Source organism: Oncorhynchus masou, unplaced genomic scaffold (genome assembly GCF_036934945.1).
Source record: "Oncorhynchus masou masou isolate Uvic2021 unplaced genomic scaffold, UVic_Omas_1.1 unplaced_scaffold_643, whole genome shotgun sequence".
Taxonomy (NCBI): Eukaryota; Metazoa; Chordata; class Actinopteri; order Salmoniformes; family Salmonidae; genus Oncorhynchus; species Oncorhynchus masou.
This window is the reverse complement of record NW_027012865.1, coordinates 338,819-363,156: the sequence shown is the minus strand read 5'-3', so window position 1 is coordinate 363,156 and position 24,338 is coordinate 338,819. Positions and strand designations below refer to the sequence as shown.

The following is a 24,338-nucleotide window of genomic DNA, read 5'->3' as shown; positions in this document are numbered from 1 at the left end:
ACTACACCTGACTCTATCCTATTACCATAATGACTACACCTGACTCTATCCTATTACCATAATGACTACACCTGACTCTATCCTATTACCATAATGACTACCCAATTACCATATTGACTACCCAATTACCATATTGACTACCCTATTACCATATTGACGACCCTATTACCATATTGACTACCCTATTACCATATTGACTACACCTGGCTCTAACCTATTACCATAATGACTACACCTGACTATCCTATTACCATAATGACTACACCTGACTCTATCGTATTACCATAATGACTACACCCAACTCTATCCTATTACCATATTGACTACACCTGACTCTATCCTATTACAATAATGACTACACCTGACTCTATCCTATTACCATAATGACTACACCTGACTCTATCCTATTACCATAATGACTACACCTGACTCTATCCTATTACCATATTGACTACACCTGACTCTATCCTATTACCATAATGACTACACCTGACTCTATCCTATTACCATAATGACTACACCTGACTCTATCCTATTACCATAATGACTACACCTGACTATCCTATTACAATAATGACTACACCTGACTCTATCCTATTACCATAATGACTACACCTGACTCTATCCTATTACCATAATGACTACACCTGACTCTATCCTATTACCATAATGACTACACCTGACTATCCTATTACAATAATGACTACACCTGACTCTATCCTATTACCATAATGACTACACCTGTTGGGCCTGAATTTTGAGATTAATGTGAACTGTATGTAATTCTGTCTTCTTTATCATCCATATATATATATATATATGTACATATTCTTATTCCATCCCTTTACATTTGTGTGTATTTGGTGGTAGTTGTGAATTTATTAATTACTTGTTAGATATTATTGCACGGTCAGAACTAGAAGCACAAGCATCTCGCTACACTCGCATTAACATCTGCTAACCATGTGTATGTGACCAATAACATCTGCTAACCATGTGACCTATAACATCTGCTAACCATGTGTATGTGACCAATAACATCTGCTAACCCATGTGTATGTGACCAATAACATCTGCTAACCAATGTGTATGTGACCAATAACATCTGCTAACCATGTGTATGTGACCAATAACATCTGCTAACCCATGTGTATGTGACCAATAACATCTGCTAACCATGTGTATGTGACCAATAACATCTGCTAACCAATGTGTATGTGACCAATAACATCTGCTAACCATGTGTATGTGACCAATAACATCTGCTAACCATGTGTATGTCACCAATAACATCTGCTAACCATGTGTATGTCACCAATAACATCTGCTAACCATGTGTGTCACCAATAACATCTGCTAACCATGTGTATGTCACCAATAACATCTGCTAACCATGTGTATGTGACCAATAACATCTGCTAACCATGTGTATGTGACCATTAACATCTGCTAACCATGTGTATGTGACCAATAACATCTGCTAACCCATGTGTATGTGACCAATAACATCTGCTTACCAATGTGTATGTGACCAATAACATCTGCTAACCATGTGTATGTGACCAATAACATCTGCTAACCATGTGTATGTGACCATTAACATCTGCTAACCATGTGTATGTGACCAATAACATCTGCTAACCCATGTGTATGTGACCAATAACATCTGCTTACCAATGTGTATGTGACCAATAACATCTGCTAACCATGTGTATGTGACCAATAACATCTGCTAACCATGTGTATGTCACCAATAACATCTGCTAACCATGTGTGTCACCAATAACATCTGCTAACCATGTGTATGTCACCAATAACATCTGCTAACCATGTGTATGTCACCAATAACATCTGCTAACCATAACATCTGCTAACCATGTGTATGTGACCATTAACATCTGCTAACCATGTGTATGTGACCAATAACATCTGCTAACCATGTGTATGTGACCAATAACATCTGCTAACCATGTGTATGTGACCAATAACATCTGCTAACCATGTGTATGTCACCAATAACATCTGCTAACCATGTGTATGTCACCAATAACATCTGCTAACCATGTGTATGTCACCAATAACATCTGCTAACCATGTGTGTCACCAATAACATCTGCTAACCATGTGTGTCACCAATAACATCTGCTAACCATGTGTATGTCACCAATAACATCTGCTAACCATGTGACCAATAACATCTGCTAACCATGTGACCAATAACATCTGCTAACCATGTGTATGTGACCAGTAACATCTGCTAACCATGTGTATGTCACCAATAACATCTGCTAACCATGTGACCAATAACATCTGCCAACCATGTGACCAATAACATCTGCTAACCATGTGACCAATAACATCTGCTAACCATGTGACCAATAACATCTGCTAACCATGTGTATGTGACCAATAACATCTGCTAACCATGTGACCAATAACATCTGCTAACCATGTGACCAATAACATCTGCTAACCATGTGACCAATAACATCTGCTAACCATGTGTATGTGACCAATAACATCTGCTAACCATGTGACCAATAACATCTGCTAACCATGTGTATGTGACCAATAACATCTGCTAACCATGTGACCAATAACATCTGCTAACCATGTGACCAATAACATCTGCTAACCATGTGTATGTGACCAATAACATCTGCTAACCATGTGTATGTGACCAATAACATCTGCTAACCATGTGACCAATAACATCTGCTAACCATGTGTATGTGACCATTAACATCTGATTCGTGTGCGTTTCCTTCTACCCATGCAATACTACCTGGATGGATTGAACATATCTATCAGTCAGTAAGTTCACCTGCAGCAGGTTGAAGCCGTGTTGGCTGGCCGCCAGCAGGCCGGAAAGCTTGAGGCTGAAGGAAAGCATGCTGGGATCTGTAGTTTTGTCCAGACACACGGTGGATATGTAGTCCACCAGACAGGGGCAGGACTCCAATAGGGCCAGGCCATGGTCTGGAAAACATCGCCACAGGTGTTATTAGATATTATTGTCTGTGTCCCAAATGGCAACCTATTCCCACAGTGCACTGCGGTGCCATAATGCCTGGTCAACGGTTCCCTATGTAGGGAATAGCAGGGCGGTCATTTGTGTAGGTCATGATCGCTTAGAGCTGGTGTGGCCAATATCCATAAAGAGCTGGTGTGGCCTGCTGGGCTCAAACTTGTTTTCCTGCCCAACAGTACTGTAACACATGGTCAAATAAACAAAGTGTATAAACCTATCAATAATATAACCTCATACACAATATAACCTTATAAACAATATAACCTTATAAACAATATAACCTTATAAACAATATAACCTCACACACAATATAACCTTATAAACAATATAACCTTATTAACAATATAACCTCACACACAATATAACCTTATAAACAATATAACCTCACACACAATATAACCTTATAAACAATATAACCTTATAAACAATATAACCTCATACACAATATAACCTCATACACAATATAACCTCACACACAATATAACCTCATAAACAATATAACCTCATACACAATATAACCTCATACACAATATAACCTCATACACAATATAACCTTATACACAATATAACCTCATACACAATATAACCTCATAAACAATATAACCTCACACACAATATAACCTCATAGACAATATAACCTTATACACAATATAACCTTATAAACAATATAACCTCACACACAATATAACCTTATAAACAATATAACCTTATAAACAATATAACCTCACACACAATATAACCTTATAAACAATATAACCTCACACACAATATAACCTTATAAACAATATAACCTTATAAACAATATAACCTCATACACAATATAACCTCATACACAATATAACCTCACACACAATATAACCTCACACACAATATAACCTCATACACAATATAACCTCATACACAATATAACCTTATACACAATATAACCTCATACACAATATAACCTCATACACAATATAACCTTATAAACAATATAACCTTATACACAATATAACCTTATACACAATATAACCTCATAAACAATATAACCTCACACACAATATAACCTCATAGACAATATAACCTTATACACAATATAACCTCATACACAATATAACCTTATACACAATATAACCTCATACACAATATAACCTCATACACAATATAACCTTACAAACAATATAACCTTATAAACAATATAACCTCACACACAATATATCCTTATAAACAATATAACCTTATAAACAATATAACCTCATACACAATATAACCTTATACACAATATAACCTCATACACAATATAACCTCATACACAATATAACCTCATAAACAATATAACCTCATAGACAATATAACCTTATAAACAATATAACCTCACACACAATATAACCTTATAAACAATATAACCTTATAACCTTATACACAATATAACCTCATACACAATATAACCTCATACACAATATAACCTCATAAACAATATAACCTCATACACAATATAACCTCATAAACAATATAACCTTATACACAATATAACCTCATACACAATATAACCTCATACACAATATAACCTCATACACAATATAACCTCATAAACAATATAACCTTATAAACAATATAACCTCATACACAATATAACCTCATACACAATATAACCTTATAAACAATATAACCTCACACACAATATAACCTTATAAACAATATAACCTCATACACAATATAACCTTATAAACAATATAACCTCACACACAATATAACCTTATAAACAATATAACCTCATAAACAATATAACCTTATAAACAATATAACCTTATAAACAATATAACCTCACACACAATATAACCTTATAAACAATATAACCTCATAAACAATATAACCTCATAAACAATATAACCTCATAAACAATATAACCTTATAAACAATATAACCTTATAAACAATATAACCTCACACACAATATAACCTCACACACAATATAACCTTATAAACAATATAACCTGATAAACAATATAACCTCACACACAATATAACCTCACACACAATATAACCTTACACACAATATAACCTTATAAACAATATAACCTCATACACAATATAACCTTATAAACAATATAACCTTATAAACAATATAACCTTATAAACAATATAACCTCACACACAATATAACCTTATAAACAATATAACCTCATAAACAATATAACCTTATAAACAATATAACCTTATAAACAATATAACCTTATAAACAATATAACCTTATAAACAATATAACCTCACACACAATATAACCTTATATACAATATAACCTTATAAACAATATAACCTCACACACAATATAACCTTATAAACAATATAACCTCATACACAATATAACCTCACACACAATATAACCTCACACACAATATAACCTTATAAACAATATAACCTCACACACAATATAACCTCACACACAATATAACCTTATAAACAATATAACCTCACACACAATATAACCTCACACACAATATAACCTCACACACAATATTACCTCATACACAATATAACCTCACACACAATATAACCTTATAAACAATATAACCTCACACACAATATAACCTCACACACAATATAACCTCACACACAATATAACCTCATACACAATATATCCTTATAAACACAAGGCCAGTATTCAGTAAAGTATCTGTAGTCTCTCATCCTCGCTGTGTGTGAGATTATATAGGAAGTCTCTCATCCTCGCTGTGTGTGAGATTATATAGGAAGTCTCTCATCCTCGCTGTGTGTGAGATTATATAGGAAGTCTCTCATCCTCGCTGTGTGTGAGATTATATAGGAAGTCTCTCATCCTCGCTGTGTGTGAGATTATATAGGAAGTCTCTCATCCTCGCTGTGTGTGAGATTATATAGGAAGTCTCTCATCCTCGCTGTGTGTGAGATTATATAGGAAGTCTCTCATCCTCGCTGTGTGTGAGATTATATAGGAAGTCTCTCATCCTCGCTGTGTGTGAGATTATATAGGAAGTCTCTCATCCTCGCTGTGTGTGAGATTATATAGGAAGTCTCTCATCCTCGCTGTGTGTGTGATTATATAGGAAGTCTCTCATCCTCGCTGTGTGTGAGATTATATAGGAAGTCTCTCATCCTCGCTGTGTGTGAGATTATATAGGAAGTCTCATCCTCGCTGTGTGTGTGTGAGATTATATAGGAAGTCTCTCATCCTCGCTGTGTGAGAGATTATATAGGAAGTCTCTCATCCTCGCTGTGTGTGAGATTATATAGGAAGTCTCTCATCCTCGCTGTGTGTGAGATTATATAGGAAGTCTCTCATCCTCGCTGTGTGTGTGATTATATAGGAAGTCTCTCCTCCTCGCTGTGTGTGAGATTATATAGGAAGTCTCTCATCCTCGCTGTGTGTGAGATTATATAGGAAGTCTCTCCTCCTCGCTGTGTGTGAGATTATATAGGAAGTCTCTCCTCCTCGCTGTGTGTGAGATTATATAGGAAGTCTCTCCTCCTCGCTGTGTGTGAGATTATATAGGAAGTCTCTCCTCCTCGCTGTGTGTGAGATTATATAGGAAGTCTCTCCTCCTCGCTGTGTGTGAGATTATATAGGAAGTCTCTCATCCTCGCTGTGTGTGAGATTATATAGGAAGTCTCATCCTCGCTGTGTGTGAGATTATATAGGAAGTCTCTCCTCCTCGCTGTGTGTGAGATTATATAGGAAGTCTCTCATCCTCGCTGTGTGTGAGAGATTATATAGGAAGTCTCATCCTTGCTGTGTGTGAGAGATTATATAGGAAGTCTCTCATCCTCGCTGTGTGTGAGAGATTATATAGGAAGTCTCTCCTCCTCGCTGTGTGTGAGATTATATAGGAAGTCTCTCCTCCTCGCTGTGTGTGAGATTATATAGGAAGTCTCTCCTCCTCGCTGTGTGTGAGATTATATAGGAAGTCTCTCCTCCTCGCTGTGTGAGAGATTATATAGGAAGTCTCTCCTCCTCGCTGTGTGTGAGATTATATAGGAAGTCTCTCATCCTCGCTGTGTGTGAGATTATATAGGAAGTCTCTCATCCTCGCTGTGTGTGAGATTATATAGGAAGTCTCTCATCCTCGCTGTGTGTGAGATTATATAGGAAGTCTCTCATCCTCGCTGTGTGTGAGATTATATAGGAAGTCTCTCATCCTCGCTGTGTGTGTGATTATATAGGAAGTCTCTCATCCTCGCTGTGTGTGAGATTATATAGGAAGTCTCTCATCCTCGCTGTGTGTGAGATTATATAGGAAGTATCATCCTCGCTGTGTGTGTGTGAGATTATATAGGAAGTCTCTCATCCTCGCTGTGTGAGAGATTATATAGGAAGTCTCTCATCCTCGCTGTGTGTGAGATTATATAGGAAGTCTCTCATCCTCGCTGTGTGTGAGATTATATAGGAAGTCTCTCATCCTCGCTGTGTGTGTGATTATATAGGAAGTCTCTCCTCCTCGCTGTGTGTGAGATTATATAGGAAGTCTCTCCTCCTCGCTGTGTGTGAGATTATATAGGAAGTCTCTCCTCCTCGCTGTGTGTGAGATTATATAGGAAGTCTCTCCTCCTCGCTGTGTGTGAGATTATATAGGAAGTCTCTCATCCTCGCTGTGTGTGAGATTATATAGGAAGTCTCATCCTCGCTGTGTGAGAGATTATATAGGAAGTCTCTCCTCCTCGCTGTGTGTGAGATTATATAGGAAGTCTCTCATCCTCGCTGTGTGTGAGATTATATAGGAAGTCTCATCCTTGCTGTGTGTGAGAGATTATATAGGAAGTCTCTCATCCTCGCTGTGTGTGAGAGATTATATAGGAAGTCTCTCCTCCTCGCTGTGTGTGAGATTATATAGGAAGTCTCTCCTCCTCGCTGTGTGTGAGATTATATAGGAAGTCTCTCCTCCTCGCTGTGTGTGAGATTATATAGGAAGTCTCTCATCCTCGCTGTGTGTGAGATTATACAGGAAGTCTCTCCTCCTCGCTGTGTGTGAGATTATACAGGAAGTCTCTCCTCCTCGCTGTGTGTGAGATTATACAGGAAGTCTCTCATCCTCGCTGTGTGTGAGATTATACAGGAAGTCTCTCCTCCTCGCTGTGTGTGTGAGATTATATAGGAAGTCTCTCATCCTCGCTGTGTGTGAGATTATACAGGAAGTCTCTCCTCCTCGCTGTGTGTGTGTGATTATATAGGAAGTCTCTCATCCTCGCTGTGTGTGTGTGAGATTATCTAGGAAGTCTCATCTTCGCTGTGTGTGTGAGATTATATAGGAAGTCTCTCCTCCTCGCTGTGTGTGTGAGATTATATAGGAAGTCTCTCATCCTCGCTGTGTGAGAGATTATATAGGAAGTCTCTCATCCTCGCTGTGTATGTGTGAGATTATATAGGAAGTCTCTCATCCTCGCTGTGTGTGTGTGAGATTATATAGGAAGTCTCTCATCCTCGCTGTGTGTGAGATTATATAGGAAGTCTCTCCTCCTCGCTGTGTGTGAGATTATATAGGAAGTCTCTCATCCTCGCTGTGTGTGTGAGATTATATAGGAAGTCTCTCATCCTCGCTGTGTGAGAGAGATTATATAGGAAGTCTCTCATCCTCTCTGTGTGTGAGATTATACAGGAAGTCTCATCCTCGCTGTGTGTGAGATTATATAGGAAGTCTCTCATCCTCGCTGTGTGTGAGATTATATAGGAAGTCTCATCCTCGCTGTGTGAGAGATTATATAGGAAGTCTCTCATCCTCGCTGTGTGTGAGATTATATAGGAAGTATCATCCTCGCTGTGTGTGTGTGAGATTATATAGGAAGTCTCTCATCCTCGCTGTGTCAGAGATTATATAGGAAGTCTCTCATCCTCGCTGTGTGTGAGATTATATAGGAAGTCTCTCATCCTCGCTGTGTGTGAGATTATATAGGAAGTCTCTCATCCTCGCTGTGTGTGTGATTATATAGGAAGTCTCTCCTCCTCGCTGTGTGTGAGATTATATAGGAAGTCTCTCCTCCTCGCTGTGTGTGAGATTATATAGGAAGTCTCTCCTCCTCGCTGTGTGTGAGATTATATAGGAAGTCTCTCCTCCTCGCTGTGTGTGAGATTATATAGGAAGTCTCTCATCCTCGCTGTGTGTGAGATTATATAGGAAGTCTCATCCTCGCTGTGTGAGAGATTATATAGGAAGTCTCTCCTCCTCGCTGTGTGTGAGATTATATAGGAAGTCTCTCATCCTCGCTGTGTGTGAGAGATTATATAGGAAGTCTCATCCTTGCTGTGTGTGAGAGATTATATAGGAAGTCTCTCATCCTCGCTGTGTGTGAGAGATTATATAGGAAGTCTCTCCTCCTCGCTGTGTGTGAGATTACATAGGAAGTCTCTCCTCCTCGCTGTGTGTGAGATTATATAGGAAGTCTCTCCTCCTCGCTGTGTGTGAGATTATATAGGAAGTCTCTCATCCTCGCTGTGTGTGAGATTATACAGGAAGTCTCTCCTCCTCGCTGTGTGTGAGATTATACAGGAAGTCTCTCCTCCTCGCTGTGTGTGAGATTATACAGGAAGTCTCTCATCCTCGCTGTGTGTGAGATTATACAGGAAGTCTCTCCTCCTCGCTGTGTGTGTGAGATTATATAGGAAGTCTCTCATCCTCGCTGTGTGTGAGATTATACAGGAAGTCTCTCCTCCTCGCTGTGTGTGTGTGATTATATAGGAAGTCTCTCATCCTCGCTGTGTGTGTGTGAGATTATCTAGGAAGTCTCATCTTCGCTGTGTGTGTGAGATTATATAGGAAGTCTCTCCTCCTCGCTGTGTGTGTGAGATTATATAGGAAGTCTCTCATCCTCGCTGTGTGAGAGATTATATAGGAAGTCTCTCATCCTCGCTGTGTATGTGTGAGATTATATAGGAAGTCTCTCATCCTCGCTGTGTGTGTGTGAGATTATATAGGAAGTCTCTCATCCTCGCTGTGTGTGAGATTATATAGGAAGTCTCTCCTCCTCGCTGTGTGTGAGATTATATAGGAAGTCTCTCATCCTCGCTGTGTGTGTGAGATTATATAGGAAGTCTCTCATCCTCGCTGTGTGAGAGAGATTATATAGGAAGTCTCTCATCCTCTCTGTGTGTGAGATTATACAGGAAGTCTCATCCTCGCTGTGTGTGTGTGAGATTATATAGGAAGTCTCATCCTCGCTGTGTGTGTGTGAGATTATATAGGAAGTCTCTCATCCTCGCTGTGTGTGTGTGAGATTATATAGGAAGTCTCTCATCCTCGCTGTGTGTGTGTGAGATTATATAGGAAGTCTCTCATCCTCGCTGTGTGTGTGTGAGATTATATAGGAAGTCTCTCATCCTCGCTGTGTGTGTGAGATTATATAGGAAGTCTCTCATCCTCGCTGTGTGTGAGATTATATAGGAAGTCTCATCCTCGCTGTGTGAGTGAGATTATATAGGAAGTCTCTCATCCTCGCTGTGTGTGTGAGATTATATAGGAAGTCTCTCATCCTCGCTGTGTGTGTGTGAGATTATATAGGAAGTCTCATCCTCGCTGTGTGTGAGATTATATAGGAAGTCTCTCATCCTCGCTGTGTGTGTGTGAGATTATATTGGAAGTCTCTCATCCTCGCTGTGTGTGTGAGAGATTATATAGGAAGTCTCATCCTCGTCGCTGTGTGTGAGATTATATAGTTAGTGTCTCATCCTCGCTGTGTGAGTGAGATTATATAGGAAGTCTCATCCTCACTGTGTGTGTGAGAGATTATATAGGAAGTCTCTCATCCTCGCTGTGTGTGAGATTATATAGGAAGTCTCTCCTCCTCGCTGTGAGAGAGATTATATAGGAAGTCTCTCATCCTCGCTGTGTGTGTGTGAGATTATATAAGAAGTCTCTCCTCCTCGCTGTGTGTGTGATTATACAGGACGTCTCTCATCCTCGCTGTGTGTGTGAGAGATTATATAGGAAGTCTCTCATCCTCGCTGTGTGTGAGAGATTATATAGGAAGTCTCTCATCCTCGCTGTGTGTGTGAGATTATATAGGAAGTCTCATCCTCACTGTGTGTGTGAGAGATTATATAGGAAGTCTCTCATCCTCGCTGTGTGTGTGAGATTATATAGGAAGTCTCTCATCCTCGCTGTGTGTGTGAGATTATATAGGAAGTCTCTCATCCTCGCTGTGTGTGAGATTATATAGGAAGTCTCTCATCCTCGCTGTGTGAGAGATTATATAGGAAGTCTCTCATCCTCGCTGTGTGTGTGTGAGATTATATAGGAAGTCTCTCATCCTCGCTGTGTGTGAGATTATATAGGAAGTCTCTCATCCTCGCTGTGTGTGTGTGAGATTATCCAGGAAGTCTCATCCTCGCTGTGTGTGTGAGAGATTATACAGGAAGTCTTATCCTCGCTGTGTGTGTGTGAGATTATATAGGAAGTCTCATCCTCGCTGTGTGTGTGTGAGATTACATAGGAAGTCTCTCATCCTCGCTGTATGTGAGATTGTATAGGAAGTCTCTCATCCTCGCTGTGTGTGAGATTATATAGGAAGTCTCTCATCCTCGCTGTGTGTGAGATTATATAGGAAGTCTCTCATCCTCCCTGTGTGTGAGATTATATAGGAAGTCTCTCATCCTCGCTGTGTGTGAGATTATATAGGAAGTCTCATCCTCGCTGTGTGTGTGTGAGATTATATAGGAAGTCTCTCATCCTCCCTGTGTGTGAGATTATATAGGAAGTCTCTCATCCTCGCTGTGTGTGAGATTATATAGGAAGTCTCATCCTCGCTGTGTGTGTGTGAGATTATATAGGAAGTCTCTCATCCTCCCTGTGTGTGAGTGAGATTATATAGGACGTCTCTCATCCTCGCTGTGTGTGTGAGAGATTATATAGGAAGTCTCTCATCCTCGCTGTGTGTGTGAGAGATTATATAGGAAGTCTCTCATCCTCGCTGTGTGTGTGAGAGATTATATAGGAAGTCTCTCATCCTCGCTGTGTGTGAGATTATATAGGAAGTCTCTCATCCTCGCTGTGTTTGAGATTATATAGGAAGTCTCTCCTCCTCGCTGTGTGTGTGAGATTATATAGGAAGTCTCTCATCCTCGCTGTGTGTGTGAGATTATATAGGAAGTCTCATCCTCGCTGTGTGTGTGTGAGATTATATAGGAAGTCTCTCATCCTCGCTGTGTGTGTGATTATATAGGAAGTCTCTCATCCTCGCTGTGTGAGAGATTATATTGGAAGTCTCTCATCCTCGCTGTGTGTGAGATTATATAGGAAGTCTCTCATCCTCGCTGTGTTTGAGATTATATAGGAAGTCTCTCCTCCTCGCTGTGTGTGAGATTATATAGGAAGTCTCTCATCCTTGCTGTGTGTGTGAGATTATATAGGAAGTCTCATCCTCGCTGTGTGTGTGTGAGATTATATAGGAAGTCTCTCATCCTCGCTGTGTGTGTGATTATATAGGAAGTCTCTCATCCTCGCTGTGTGAGAGATTATATAGGAAGTCTCTCATCCTCGCTGTGTGTGTGAGATTATATAGGAAGTCTCTCATCCTCGCTGTGTGTGTGATTATATAGGAAGTCTCTCATCCTCGCTGTGTGAGAGATTATATAGGAAGTCTCTCATCCTCGCTGTGTGTGTGAGATTATATAGGAAGTCTCTCATCCTCGCTGTGTGAGTGAGATTATATAGGAAGTCTCATCCTCGCTGTGTGTGTGTGAGATTATATAGGAAGTCTCTCATCCTCGCTGTGTGTGAGATTATATAGGAAGTCTCTCATCCTCGCTGTGTGTGTGTGAGATTATATAGGAAGTCTCTCCTCCTCGCTGTGTGTGTGAGAGATTATACAGGAAGTCTTATCCTCGCTGTGTGTGTGTGAGATTATATAGGAAGTCTCATCCTCGCTGTGTGTGTGTGAGATTACATAGGAAGTCTCTCATCCTCGCTGTATGTGAGATTGTATAGGAAGTCTCTCATCCTCGCTGTGTGTGAGATTATATAGGAAGTCTCTCATCCTCGCTGTGTGTGAGATTATATAGGAAGTCTCTCATCCTCCCTGTGTGTGAGATTATATAGGAAGTCTCTCATCCTCGCTGTGTGTGAGATTATATAGGAAGTCTCATCCTCGCTGTGTGTGTGTGAGATTATATAGGAAGTCTCTCATCCTCGCTGTGTGTGTGTGAGATTATATAGGAAGTCTCTCATCCTCCCTGTGTGTGAGTGAGATTATATAGGACGTCTCTCATCCTCACTGTGTGTGTGAGAGATTATATAGGAAGTCTCTCATCCTCGCTGTGTGTGTGAGAGATTATATAGGAAGTCTCTCATCCTCGCTGTGTTTGAGATTATATAGGAAGTCTCTCCTCCTCGCTGTGTGTGAGATTATATAGGAAGTCTCTCATCCTTGCTGTGTGTGTGAGATTATATAGGAAGTCTCATCCTCGCTGTGTGTGTGTGAGATTATATAGGAAGTCTCTCATCCTCGCTGTGTCTGTGATTATATAGGAAGTCTCTCATCCTCGCTGTGTGAGAGATTATATAGGAAGTCTCTCATCCTCGCTGTGTGTGTGAGATTATATAGGAAGTCTCTCATCCTCGCTGTGTGTGTGATTATATAGGAAGTCTCTCATCCTCGCTGTGTGAGAGATTATATAGGAAGTCTCTCATCCTCGCTGTGTGTGTGAGATTATATAGGAAGTCTCTCATCCTCGCTGTGTGAGTGAGATTATATAGGAAGTCTCATCCTCGCTGTGTGTGTGTGAGATTATATAGGAAGTCTCTCATCCTCGCTGTGTGTGAGATTATATAGGAAGTCTATCATCCTCCCTGTGTGTGAGTGAGATTATATAGGAAGTCTCTCCTCCTCGCTGTGTGTGAGATTATATAGGAAGTCTCTCATCCTCGCTGTGTGTGAGATTATATAGGAAGTCTCTCCTCCTCGCGGTGTGTGAGATTATATAGGAAGTCTCATCCTCGCTGTGTGTGTGTGAGATTATATAGGAAGTCTCTCATCCTCGCTGTGTGTGAGATTATATAGGAAGTCTCTCCTCCTCGCGGTGTGTGAGAGATTATATAGGAAGTCTCTCATCCTCGGTGTGTGTGAGATTATATAGGAAGTCTGTGTGTTTACGGACATATTCAATCAATCCCTATCTCAGTCTGCTGTTCGCACATGCTTCAAGAGGGCCACCATTGTTCCTGTTCCCAAGAAAGCTAAGGTAACTGAGCTAAACGACTACCGCCCCGTAGCACTCACTTCCGTCATCATGAAGTGCTTTGAGAGACTAGTCAAGGACCATATCACCTCCACCCTACCTGACACCCTAGACCCACTCCAATTTGCTTACCGCCCAAATAGGTCCACAGACGATACAATCTCAACCACACTGCACACTGCCCTAGCCCATCTGGACAAGAGGAATACCTATGTGAGAATGCTGTTCATCGACTACAGCTCGGCATTTAACACCATAGTACCCTCCAAGCTCGTCATCAAGCTCGAGACCCTGGGTCTCGACCCCGCCCTGTGCAACTGGGTACTGGACTTCCTGACGGGCCGCCCCAAGGTGGTGAGGGTAGGCAACATAATCTCCACCCCGCTGATCCTCAACACTGGGGCCCCACAAGGGTGCGTTCTGAGCCCTCTCCTGTACTCCCTGTTCACCCACGACTGCGTGGCCACGCACGCCTCCAACTCAATCATCAAGTTTGCGGACGACACAACAGTGGTAGGCTTGATTACCAACAACGACGAGACAGCCTACAGGGAGGAGGTGAGGGCCCTCGGAGTGTGGTGTCAGGAAAATAACCTCACACTCAACGTCAACAAAACTAAGGAGATGATTGTGGACTTCAGGAAACAGCAGAGGGAACACCCCCCTATCCACATCGATGGGACAGTAGTGGAGAGGGTAGTAAGTTTTAAGTTCCCCGGCATACACATCACAGACAAACTGAATTGGTCCACCCACACAGACAGCATCGTGAAGAAGGCGCAGCAGCGCCTCTTCAACCTCAGGAGGATGAAAAAATGTGGCTTGTCACCAAAAGCACTCACAAACTTCTACAGATGCACAATCGAGAGCATCCTGGCGGGCTGTATCACCGCCTGGTACGGCAACTGCTCCGCCCACAACCGTAAGGCTCTCCAGAGGGTAGTGAGGTCTGCACAACGCATCACCGGGGGCAAACTACCTGCCCTCCAGGACACCTACACCACCCGATGTTACAGGAAGGCCATAAAGATCATCAAGGACAACAACCAGCCGAGCCACTGCCTGTTCACCCCGCTATCATCCAGAAGGCGAGGTCAGTACAGGTGCATCAAAGCTGGGACAGAGAGACTGAAAAACAGCTTCTATCTCAAGGCCATCAGACTGTTAAACAGCAACCACTAACATTGAGTGGCTGCTGCCAACACACTGACTCAACTCCAGCCACTTCAATAATGGGAATTGATGTAAAATATATCACTAGCCACTTTAAACAATGCTACCTAATATAATGTTTACATACCCTACATTATTCATCTCATATGTATACGTATATACTGTACTCTATATCATCTACTGCATCTTTATGTAATACATGTATCACTAGTCACTTTAACTATGCCACTTTGTTTACATACTCATCTCATATGTATATACTGTACTCGATACCATCTACTGTATCTTGCCTATGCTGCTCTGTACCATCACTCATTCATATATCTTTATGTACATATTCTTTATCCCCTTACACTTGTGTGTATAAGACAGTAGTTTTGTAATTATTAGTTAGATTACTTGTTGGTTATTACTGCATTGTCGGAACTAGAAGCACAAGCATTTCGCTCCACTCGCATTAACATCTGCTAACCATGTGTATGTGACAATTTTTTTTTGATTTGATTCATCCTCGCTGTGTGTGTGAGAGATTATATATGAAGTCTCTCCTCCTTATTCTTGCTTGTGAGACCTTTCTCTGTGTGTGTGTGTGTGTCTCCTCACCCTCCTTGGTGAGACCAGTGAACCAGTCCAGCAGTTTCTCGAAGCTGGTGTCATCTGGTAGGGACTGTCTGGGGTCCGCTAGTACAGCGCACACCCGAGGCAACAACACCAGGCACTCACTGTCCATGCTGCTTAGAGATGTCTATGGGGAAAAGCCAAGAGGGGGAATATGACTTTAGTTTAGACAGATTGTAGTTTACTAGCTCTGGTCCAGGGCGTTTAGTAAGCGTTCATCGAGTCTAATAGTAAAGCACACTGCCGCCCTGGACCAGAGATAGCTTGCTAAGTAAAGTAAGGAACTGTATGGCAACACGTTCGTAATCAAGTTAACCAAGTCAGCTACACAAAACAACTGAGTTGAATGACAAATGCACGATAACCACAGTACCTAGGTATATGTTGAAGATATCTGAGAAGCAATTTAGGGACAAATTCACGAAGCTTGATAGATAGCAATCGCCTGAAAAGTATCACGCGGGACTGAAACCGTGTTCCGTTTTACCGAAGCGTGCGTTCATGGATTCCCTCACTACGGAAAGTAAGAAGGACCATTCAAGGTGTGTGCATTAAAAAAAAACGATTTAAAAAGAATAATAACAGCAACTGCGCATTTTCTCCGATCTCATACAATCTGGTAAACTGAATCTAAAAGGCATCGCATCGCACTGCAGCCTATCGACACACTAACACGTGTCTGTAGTGATATCGCGAAACCGGAAGTTAAACTCCTCCTCGACGTTTCCCCGCAATTCGTCCATTTTCACGTAAATCGCACATGGTGATACACAAAATCTACATTTTACACCGATTTAGCGTCGACTAACACACACTTCTTTCGCCTGTTAAATGCACGACACGGAGGATATGCCGGTTGATGTCGATTTCGACGAGGAGGAACCGTCGTTCAGTGACCCAGAAGACTTTGAAGATGATGTCGACGATGAAGGTGAGGAAACGCAGGAAAGATGCCGGATTATAATGCGGCCTGGAGAGCCGCTTAGCACGTTGTTTTTAACACATAGTAGTTGGCTACAAGGCCATCATATGTAGTACATGGACATATAAACCAACATGGGTATAAATAATTGACATATTTAAAATATATTTGAAGGTTCAACGTGAATATCAGTTAATGAGGACGTTCATTAAGTGATAATGTTAGTTAGCTACAAGGCCATCATATGTAATATAAACCAAAATGTATATAAATTATTGTTAAAATACTTTTTAAAACGTGTTTTTTTTTGGAAGGGTCAACTTGAAGATCAGTTAATGATGACTTTTTTTTTGAGGATGTTCATTTTAAGTGATAATATTAGTTAGCTACAGTAGCTGCTAAAAGCTAACAGTGGATTCATTCATGCGGATTCACTCAAAGTTGTCCATACAGATGGCGTACCAAAAGGAGAAATATTTACTACGTCTGTGACATTTTACACATTTTGTTTGTTAGCTATGTTCTTATTGTAAACAAAATGTGAGCATAACTGTTTTGGTTTCCAGTTAGTTGAAGCGGGACATTTTGACTCCCCGCCGTCAGTGTTTTACTGTCCAACCTCAACTACCGGCTGTCAGATAATAGTGAATGCAGATATAGGTTTATAAAAACACACAACAAAGCCCAAACTACATCCTCATAGCCTTTATCCAAGTTTAATTTTCAGCAGGTGTGGCAACAATGGTAAATTCACTTTCTGTGGGGGACAACAGAGCTAATTTTAGGTGACATTGTCTCCAGTTAATTGCTAAAAACATGTAAAAATGTATGCACACGTGAGTCGCTTTAGATAAAGAGATTAAAAGTTTATGCTGAATGGCATTATTAATACATGAGGCCTGTCTTTGTCTTTACACAATCAATGATATGGAAAACCCTGGTTTGATCAAACTACCTCCTCAAATAACATGAGGCCTGTCTTTGTCTTTGACACAATCAATGATATGGAAAACCCTGGTTTGATCAAACTACCTCCTCAAATAACATGAGGCCTGTCTTTGTCTTTGACACAATCAATGATATGGAAAACCCTGGTTTGATCAAACTACCTCCTCAAATAACATGAGGCCTGTCTTTGTCTTTGACACAATCAATGATATGGAAAACCCTGGTTTGATCAAACTACCTCCTCAAATAACATGAGGCCCGTCTTTGTCTTTACACAATCAATGATATGGAAAACCCTGGTTTGATCAAACTAACCTCATCAAATAACATGAGGCCCGTCTTTGTCTTTACACAATCAATGATATGGGAAACCCTGGTTTGATCAAACTACCTCATCAAATAACATGAGGCCCGTCTTTGTCTTTGACACAATCAATGATATGGAAAACCCTGGTTTGATCAAACTACCTCCTCAAATAACATGAGGCCCGTCTTTGTCTTTACACAATCAATGATATGGAAAACCCTGGTTTGATAAAACTACCTCATCAAATAACATGAGGCCCGTCTTTGTCTTTGACACAATCAATGATATGGAAAACCCTGGTTTGATAAAACTACCTCATCAAATAACATGAGGCCCGTCTTTGTCTTTGACACAATCAATCATATGGAAAACCCTGGTTTGATAAACTACCTCATCAAATTTTTATTTTACCTTTTATTTTACTAGGCAAGTCAGTTAAGAACAAATTCTTATTTTCAATGACGGCCTGGTTAACTGCCTGTTCAGGGGCAGAACGATAGATTTGTACCTTGTCAGCTCGGGGCTTCGAACTTGCAACCTTTCGGGTTACTAGTCCAACGCTCTAACCACTAGGCTACCCTGCCGCCCATAACATTCTCTTTACCCCCCCCCCCCCCGTAGAGTTACTGGGTGACCTGCTGCGGGAGAAGCCCCAGGAGGCAGACGGGATAGACTCTGTGGTTGTCGTGGACAATGTGCCCCAGGTCGGCCCCGAGCGCCTGGAGAAACTGAAGAACGTCATCCACAAGATATTCTCCAAGTTCGGCAAGATCACCAACGAGTTCTACCCGACGGTCGACGGACCTGAAGGACTCACGAAGGGGTGAGCAGGGGGGTGCAGGGAGGGTGCAGGGGGGCTGTAGGAGGGTTAAGGGAGGCTGTAGGAGGGTTAAGGGAGGCTGTAGGAGGGTTAAGGGTGGCTGTAGGAGGGTTAAGGGAGGCTGTAGGAGGGTTAAGGGTGGCTGTAGGAGGGTTAAGGGAGGCTGTAGGAGGGTTAAGGGAGGCTGTAGGAGGGTTAAGGGAGGTTGTAGGAGGGTTAAGGGAGGCTGTAGGAGGGTTAAGGGAGGCTGTAGGAGGGTTAAGGGAGGCTGTAGGAGGGTTCAGGGAGGTTGTAGGAGGGTTAAGGGAGGTTGTAGGAGGGTTAAGGGAGGTTGTAGGAGGGTTAAGGGAGGTTGTAGCTACAGCACAATATTTTACGCAAAGTAGGTTTTTAAAGGACCAGAGAGTTTAGTCTTTGTTTGCTGAGGAAATCTGGTGTGTTAGTATCACAATACTGGTGTCATGGCAACACTGTTATGGTGTAGGGTGAGCAGTAGAGTTTTAGTAGTAGTTCATGTTTTATCTCCTATTATCTCTGTAGGTACATCTTCCTGGAGTATGGGGCTCCCACTCAGGCTCTGGAGGCAGTGAAGAACGCTGACGGCTACAAGCTGGACAAGCAGCACACCTTCAGAGTCAATGTGTTCACCGACTTCGACAAGTACGAAAACACCACACACAAACACAGGGTGTCCAGCTGTTACAGTGCCTTGCGAAAGTATTCGGGCCCCCTTGAACTTTGCGACCTTTTGCCACATTTCAGGCTTCAAACATAAATATATAAAACTGTATTTTTTTGTGAAGAATCAACAACAAGTGGGACACAATCATGAAGTGGAATGACATTTATTGGATATTTCAAACTTTTTTAACAAATCAAAAACTGAAAAATTGGGCGTGCAAAATTATTCAGCCCCCTTAAGTTAATACTTTGTAGCGCCACCTTTTGCTGTGATTACAGCTGTAAGTCGCTTGGGGTATGTCTCTATCAGTTTTGCACATCGAGAGACTGAAATTCTTTCCCATTCCTCCTTGCAAAACAGCTCGAGCTCAGTGAGGTTGGATGGAGAGCATTTGTGAACAGCAGTTTTCAGTTCTTTCCACAGATTCTCGATTGGGTTCAGGTCTGGACTTTGCCTTGGCCATTCTAACACCTGGATATGTTTATTTTTGAACCATTCCATTGTAGATTTTGCTTTATGTTTTGGATCATTGTCTTGTTGGAAGACAAATCTCCGTCCCAGTCTCAGGTCTTTTGCAGACTCCATCAGGTTTTCTTCCAGAATGGTCCTGTATTTGGCTCCATCCATCTTCCCATCAATTTTAACCATCTTCCCTGTCCCTGCTGAAGAAAAGCAGGCCCAAACCATGATGCTGCCACCACCATGTTTGACAGTGGGTATGGTGTGTTCAGGGTGATGAGCTGTGTTGCTTTTACGCCAAACATAACGTTTTGCATTGTTGCCATTGCATTGTTGTCAATTTCGGTTTCATCTGACCAGAGCACCTTCTTCCACATGTTTGGTGTGTCTCCCAGGTGGCTTGTGGCAAACTTTAAACGACACGTTTTATGGATATCTTTAAGAAATGGCTTTCTTCTTGCCACTCTTCCATAAAGGCCAGATTTGTGCAATATGCGACTGATTGTTGTCCTATGGACAGTCTCCCACCTCAGCTGTAGATCTCTGCAGTTCATCCAGAGTGATCATGGGCCTCTTGGCTGCATCTCTGATCAGTCTTCTCCTTGTATGAGCTGAAAGTTTAGAGGGACGGCCAGGTCTTGGTAGATTTGCAGTGGTCTGATACTCCTTCCATTTCAATATTATCGCTTGCACAGTGCTCCTTGGGATGTTTAAAGCTTGGGAAATCTTTTTGTATCCAAATCCGGCTTTAAACTTCTTCACAACAGTATCTCGGACCTGCCTAGTGTGTTCCTTGTTCTTCATGATGCTCTCTGCACTTTTAACGGACCTCTGAGACTATCACAGTGCAGGTGCATTTATACGGAGACTTGATTACACACAGGTGGATTGTATTTATCATCATTAGTTATTTAGGTCAACATTGGATCATTCAGAGATCCTCACTGAACTTCTGGAGAGAGTTTGCTGCACTGAAAGTAAAGGGGCTGAATAATTTTGCACGCCCAATTTTTCAGTTTTTCATTTGTTAAAAAAGTTTGAAATATCCAGTAAATGTCGTTCCACTTCATGATCGTGTCCCACTTGTTGTTGATTCTTCACAAAAAAATACAGTTTTATATCTTTGTTTGAAGCCTGAAATGTGGCAAAAGGTCGCAAAGTTCAAGGGGGCCGAATACTTCCGCAAGGCACTGTATATGGGGTGTCTGGGGCATCATTCCAGCTGTTATATGGGGTGTTCAGGGGCATCATTCCAGCTGTTAAATGGGGTGTTCAGGGGCATCATTCCAGCTGTTATATGGGGTGTTCAGGGGCATCATTCCAGCTGTTAAATGGGGTGTTCAGGGGCATCATTCCAGCTGTTATATGGGGTGTCCGGGAGCATCATTCCAGCTGTTAAATGGGGTGTTCAGGGGCATCATTCCAGCTGTTATATGGGGTGTCCGGGAGCACCATTCCAGCTGTTATATGGGGTGTCCGGGAGCACCATTCCAGCTGTTATATGGGGTGTTCAGGGGCATCATTCCAGCTGTTATATGGGGTGTCTGGGGCATCATTCCAGCTGTTATATGGGGTGTCCGGGGGCATCATTCCAGCTGTTATATGGGGTGTCCGGGGGCATCATTCCAGCTGTTATATGGGGTGTCCGGGGGCATCATTCCAGCTGTTATATGGGGTGTCCGGGAGCATCATTCCAGCTGCTATATGGGGTGTCCGGGGGCATCTAGGCACAACGTCAACACGGCAGAAAGGTTTGCCAATAGATATACGTGATATAGAACTGCCTGCTGTAGATGGGGGGCCACGCGCTCCAGCAGGTATATCTCACTGGTCACCCCCAAAGCCAATTCCTCCTTTGGTCGTCTTTCCTTCCAGTTCTCTGCTGCCAATGACTGGAACGAACTGCAAAAATCTCTGAAGCTGGAGACTCATATCTCCTTCATTAGCTCCCCTCACAGCGCCAGCTGTCAGAGCAGCTCACAGATCACTGCACCTGTACATAGCCCATCTGTAAACAGCCCATCTATCTACCTACCTCATCCCCATACAGTATTTATTCATTTATCTTGCTCCTTTGCACCCCAGTATCTCTACTTGCACATTACCATGGCCTATTTATTGCCTTAACTCCCTTATCGTACCTCATTTGCACACATTGTACATAGACTTTTTGTTTTCTTTTGTTTTCTTTTGTTCTACTGTATTATTGACTGTATATTTTGTTTATTCCATGTGTAACTCTGTGTTGTTGTATGTGTCAAATTGCTATGCTTTATCTTGGCCATGCTGCAACTAGTCTACCTGGTTAAATAATGGTGAAATAAAAAATGCTTGACTTTGTTCAATTGTCCCAAAAGTGCAAACTGTTGGACAGATATGGAGGGACAGTGTAGTGAATACAATGTAAATGCTTCTAAATCTGCAGTGTGGTTTTGTGTCCTGTAGACACGGCAGAGAATGAGTCCGTGGCTGTATTAGTTTCCCTTCACATGGTGTCCACCCTGCAATTCCATATATATAGTGCACTACATTTGACCAGAGCCCTATGGCACTATATAGGGAATAGGGAGTAATTTGGGAAAATCCTTTCACATCTGTCTCTGCATGAAACTACATTACAGTGTCCACCTCTTCAAGGAATACCTAGGATAGGATAAGTAATCCTTCTCACCCCCCCCCTCCCCTTAAATGATTTAGATGCACTATTGTAAGTGGCTGTTCCACTGGATGTCAGAAGGTGAATTCACCAATTTGTAAGTCGCTCTGGATAAGAGCGTCTGCTAAATGACGTAAATGTAAATGTTTGTGTTCCAGGTACATGAGCATCAGCGACGAGTGGGAGACTCCTGAGAAGCAGCCCTTCAAGGACTTTGTGAGTTACACACTGTCACTTCAACCACACGTTCAGAGAGGGGGGCAAGTCATTACTAACGGTCACTTCCTGTTTGTGTTGCCAGGGTAACATGCGTCACTGGATGGAGGACCCTGACTGTCGTGACCAGTACAGCGTCATCTACGAATCAGGAGAGAGGACCGCCATCTTCAACAACGACGCCAAGGATCCGATCGTCTCCGAGGAGAGGGCGGTGAGTCAACCGTTCGACCAATCACGACGGCGCAGTGAGATGATGGTTCAACCAATCAGAATTTTGTTGTTTTTTTTGCACCGAGCATTCTACATCTACTGGAATGCTTTTGACGGCTTTGATCTTTAAAAGTAGACAGGTTGATTGTGTCAACAAAATGTCTGCCGTAGTGTATGTTGATGAATCCGGAGGCTGTGTGTTGTGTCCCTGTAGCGCTGGACAGAGACCTATGTGCGCTGGTCTCCCAAGGGAACCTACCTGGCCACGTTCCACCAGCGAGGCATTGCATTGTGGGGCGGAGAGAAGTTCAAGCAGATCCAGCGTTTCAGCCACCAGGGAGTGTCTCTGATCGACTTCTCCCCCTGCGAGAGGTAACCAATCGCTGATGGATAATCCATGCCTGTCCATATCACATCTATGGAGCCTTGTGGGGCGGCAGGTAGCCTAGTGGTTAGGGGGGCGCCCAGGTAGCCTAGTGGTTAGAGGGGGGCGGCAGGTAGCCTAGTGGTTAGAGGGGGGGCAGGTAGCCTAGTGGTTAGAGGGGAGGGCAGGTAGCCTAGTGGTTAGAGGGGGGGGCAGGTAGCCTAGTGGTTAGAGGAGGGGGGGGGGGGGTGCAGGTAGCCTAGTGGTTAGAGGGGAGGGCAGGTAGCCTAGTGGTTAGAGGGGGGGGGCAGGTAGCCTAGTGGTTAGAGGGGAGGGCAGGTAGCCTAGTGGTTAGAGGGGGGCAGGTAGCCTAGTGGTTAGAGGGGGGGCAGGTAGCCTAGTGGTTAGAGGGGGGGGGGGGGGCAGGTAGCCTAGTGGTTAGAGGGGAGGGCAGGTAGCCTAGTGGTTAGAGGGGGTGGGCAGGTAGCCTAGTGGTTAGAGGGGGGGCAGGTAGCCTAGTGGTTAGGGGGGGCAGGTAGCCTAGTGGTTAGAGGGGGGGGGGGGGCAGGTAGCCTAGTGGTTAGAGGGGGGGCAGGTAGCCTAGTGGTTAGGGGGGCAGGTAGCCTAGTGGTTAGGGGGGGCAGGTAGCCTAGTGGTTAGAGGGGGGGGGCAGGTAGCCTAGTGGTTAGAGGGGGGGGCAGGTAGCCTAGTGGTTAGGGGGGGGCAGGTAGCCTAGTGGTTAGAGGGGGGGGGC

General features: G+C 42.6%; 2 protein-coding genes across 3 annotated transcripts in view; one reads left to right on the top strand and one right to left on the bottom strand.

The window, feature by feature from the left end:
• The window catches only part of LOC135536602 (BRCA1-associated ATM activator 1-like), a 48,483-nt gene extending 31,956 nt beyond the window's left edge, over positions 1-16,527 (bottom strand). For both annotated transcript variants that reach the window (XM_064962888.1, XM_064962889.1), the window contains exons 1-3: positions 16,371-16,527; positions 15,983-16,124; positions 2,825-2,979 (exon numbers count right to left, since the gene is read on the bottom strand). In XM_064962888.1, the coding sequence (XP_064818960.1) occupies positions 2,825-2,979; positions 15,983-16,109 (282 nt within the window). In that variant the 5' untranslated portion in view covers positions 16,110-16,124; positions 16,371-16,527. The remainder of the gene's footprint in view (positions 1-2,824; positions 2,980-15,982; positions 16,125-16,370) is intronic.
• Positions 16,528-16,689: 162 nt separating this feature from the next.
• LOC135536603 (eukaryotic translation initiation factor 3 subunit B-like) overlaps positions 16,690-24,338 on the top strand; it is a 52,326-nt gene continuing 44,677 nt past the window's right edge. The window contains exons 1-6 of the mRNA XM_064962890.1: positions 16,690-16,928; positions 18,796-18,997; positions 19,535-19,654; positions 22,950-23,007; positions 23,093-23,221; positions 23,435-23,592. Coding sequence (XP_064818962.1) covers positions 16,829-16,928; positions 18,796-18,997; positions 19,535-19,654; positions 22,950-23,007; positions 23,093-23,221; positions 23,435-23,592 — 767 coding nt within the window. The 5' untranslated portion in view covers positions 16,690-16,828. The remainder of the gene's footprint in view (positions 16,929-18,795; positions 18,998-19,534; positions 19,655-22,949; positions 23,008-23,092; positions 23,222-23,434; positions 23,593-24,338) is intronic.